The 3,704-nt window shown below is 33.2% G+C and overlaps 1 protein-coding gene across 1 annotated transcript in view; it reads right to left on the reverse strand.

Annotated features, from left to right (window-relative positions):
- The window catches only part of LOC117105409 (T-box transcription factor TBX20-like), an 18,238-nt gene extending 16,326 nt beyond the window's left edge, over window positions 1–1,912 (reverse strand). Inside the window, exon 1 of the mRNA XM_033246535.1 lies at window positions 1,413–1,912. Within this exon, the coding sequence (XP_033102426.1) occupies window positions 1,413–1,548 (136 nt within the window). The 5' untranslated portion in view covers window positions 1,549–1,912. The remainder of the gene's footprint in view (window positions 1–1,412) is intronic.
- Window positions 1,913–3,704: the final 1,792 nt, after the last annotated feature.

The following is a 3,704-nucleotide window of genomic DNA, read 5'->3' on the forward strand; positions in this document are numbered from 1 at the left end:
ATATATATATATATATATATATATATATATATATATATAATTTAGTAACACTTAATATTGTTATTCATTGTTAACTCTTATATTAAACACAGAGGTCGAATAAAAATTGATATCATTTTTATTATTATCGAACTTCAAGCAATATGCTTCCTATATGAAGCGCTATTTAAATAGTGATATATAACAATAAACCTAGTCTGTGTTTTAATTGACGATTAAAAGATACAACTAGGCCTATCTATTTATTTATCTTGTCAGCATGATACACCCGTCAACGCTTATGCCTAAGTAAACATATACGAACACAATGATTATAAACATGATTTTCATAGTTTGTTGAATGAATATTGACCAACCAAGTGTAAGTAGATATAGGCCTACCATTAATTGGTATTATACTGAAGTAATGAGGTTTTAAACTACAAGTCTTCCTACACTTTAAGAACATTTTTGGGACCGGAGTTCCCGTGGCCTTTAGCAGCTTTGGTCTCTAATTAGAATAATAAAGATAAAAACCATGTGGTAATTTGAGACCACAGAAAAGTGGTCCTTAACTGGAGGTGGTCTTTATTTGGAGGGGTCTTTACTAAGAGGGGAAACCTGTACAGTATATGTATATGATGATATCATAATAAACTTTCTTTTTTTATTTTAAGAACACATTTCATATAAGAGCACTGAGGCTGAAATTGCTTAAAAAAAAAGAACAAAATAAGAACAAATTGAGGCAGACGTAACATATCAAATGAGGTTTATATTTAAAACAAAAAGAAAAACCAAAAAATCAAGCTAATCACATACAGTGAAATATTAATGTTTAAAAAGGTTTCCAACACCAATACCTATCTGCACCTTTGTGCAGTTGGTTGGTGATATAATGTTGTACAATAATAAGTTTCTATCTTTGAAAAGCGTGTAACATAAGAACAAAATAAGAAAAATTCAGCCACTGAACCTTCTGCAAAATATCATTGCTCCTTATTTAAAAAAGTGTATAATACTTTATAAGTATTTAGACATTTAATTAACAAAACATATTCAACATTAATTTCACTCTACTGAAGTAACATGAATATTTACTTACAACATTGAATAAAGAATAGCTTTCATCACCAATAATATGCCTATACTGTTTATTCGTTGTCTTGATAATTACATAATAGGCAAATTTATTGTTTTCACTGGTAACTAATCAATGTGTTTTCGTTTATATTAAAAATATTTGGAGAGTTAAACATTGGAATTATCTGTTAGAACCCATATACTGTTTTAATATGCCCAATCAAACATATAAACATTAATAACGGTGTTTTGAGAAATAATTAAAGAAGTTTTTACCTCAATTATAATTCTAATAAAAATAATAGTCCCGTTTTGTTTAATAAAATATAATACTGATGTGGTTTTCTTACCTAGTGGTTGAAGAAGAAATTCACGATGTATTTTTTTGTTTGCATGGTCGGGCTGGTCGCTAGCCATCAATGCATCGATTGTGAAGTTACTGGACTTAAACGAAGAGCGCGATTTAGCGTTTATGGTCTCCTCCATTCTCGTGTTCCGCGGCGTAAATGAAAGGAATTCGTTGCAAAGAGAGGGAGAGATGAATCGTGTCGTTGAAAAGACACTAGGATGTCCTGTCACCAAGCTGCTCTGTCATCAAGTACAAGACGGCCGTCACTTTCTTGAAGATGTCCTCTATAATCAACAGCGACACGTCATTGCCCGCCAAGTTTAAAGGAGTACGTTATCAAGTTATTCAAACATACGTGTGATATCATGATTTCAACAAAACAATATCTAAAACCGAACGTGGTTGATGTTTCATTTAATTGAGAGTTTATTTAAAAATCGTAGATATTGAAATAGTGGAGGCGTGGCTACGGAATCAATTAACGTGAATTCGTCACAATGGCAGGACATAAACGGCGAGTGATGATAACATGTAAAAGCATACAAGTCTATGATTTGAGGATGTGCGGACTTGCTAATTGCCCTACGAGAGCTGATGCCGCGGGCCACACAGATCCAGCGGCGACCAATGGTGGCTGGTTTACTAATGATTTATAGCGTGCACCTACAACCACGTCAACACCTTACCGCTTTAGCGGCCGTCGCCGTCAAATGGCTAAGTTAGGACTGTTAGTCTAGACAACCTGAAACGGCAAAGGAGCCAACGAATGAAGAAGCGCTTTCAACCATCACTTACTAAGCTAGGTGAGAGATAGTACAGGCATAATAAAGGCTTTTAACTATCAGCTCATTATTTTCAAGGAAAGCTTTTTGGAGACACGAAGATAAATGCCCTTTTAGCTCGTCCGGAATTATTATACTTCAGAAAGATAAACCGGTATACCACATGATTAAGAAATAAGGGAGGATATATCGTATCTCAATGCGCTCGTTCTGGCCTCCTGACAGGCGCGATTTTCCCCGCGAGCAAACTTTCACCCAGAAAAACTCACACATACGATTGACAGCAAACACGATAAGCTGGCCTGTTACAGATCTATCATTTCGACATCTCGACAGGACGATACTATGCCTTGCAGTAAAGTCAATTATATTTATATCGTCATTAATTTTGATTCCAGCGGCCATTAGTCCTTATAAAACACGAATAGATCATAACAATGATATGAGTAAAACAAATATATGCCTAACGGTAGATAGATGAATAACATTAAAAGAATCAATTGGGCTAAAATAAATAGGCCTATAATAAGATATAATATTAAATAACTTTTTTGGTTATTTCTTTATTTAAATAAAAAACCGCATCCAACAACAATCAAATACCAATAAGGGGATGTCTTAAAATTTGTTTACATACGTATTAATGTATAATAGATATAAATAAAAACAGCAAAAAAGAAACGGTGTCACAAGTCCAGAAAAAAAAAAAAAAACAAAAAAAAAAAAACCTCAGTCTCAGCCCAAGCAGATCAGTCAAGTGAATGTATACAAATATAATAAACTGGTTTTAAATGAAGCTTTGGTAAAATAAATGGATAGGATCTGTATTATATCTGTAACACTGTATTATAATTAAAAGCTAAACGATGAATGCAAACATTTGTTGTTTGTTTATGCATTTTATGTAAATGCACATACAGTATTATTGTATCTACTCATAACCATGGTGGCAAATCTTCTTCATCGCCCAGTTCATCTCGCAGAATATTATATACTACGCCGAATAATATGTTAAGCAATGTTCGATGATGCATTTACGGTTTTTTCAAATGTATATAAATGCTTAGGCCTATATTTTCTTAATATAGGCTTATCGTTATTACTTTATTTTATTATTCAACTCATTTTCACAATTAAGAACGGTTTGTTTCATCAGTAATTTATTTGGTACCACTCATCCAATTATTGACAAGAGAATGCTTCATTTTTGAAAACAATCCCATTCGTTTTCAGCAACTATAGTGTTTTTTTCGACTACGCTTGTGCAAATGAGCGTGAAAGATCATTTGCTTTTAATCGAATTCCCAATGAATCCCCATTGCCCAGTTGGTAATGCGTATGTATAGACAGCAGACGTTCTCGAATCACTGTTGGAAAACTTTTTCACAGTACCTCGTAACGTTTAATTTATAAATTATCAAACATTACCGCAAGACGGCTGATAGTTTATCTCTATTGAGTTATCCGGTAGGCCTATAAAATCCAAGTCAAACAGGTTGTAATATACTGTA

Source organism: Anneissia japonica, unplaced genomic scaffold (genome assembly GCF_011630105.1).
Source record: "Anneissia japonica isolate Jap-2015-1 unplaced genomic scaffold, ASM1163010v1 scaffold667_len338742_cov159, whole genome shotgun sequence".
NCBI classification, from domain to species: domain Eukaryota; kingdom Metazoa; phylum Echinodermata; class Crinoidea; order Comatulida; family Comatulidae; genus Anneissia; species Anneissia japonica.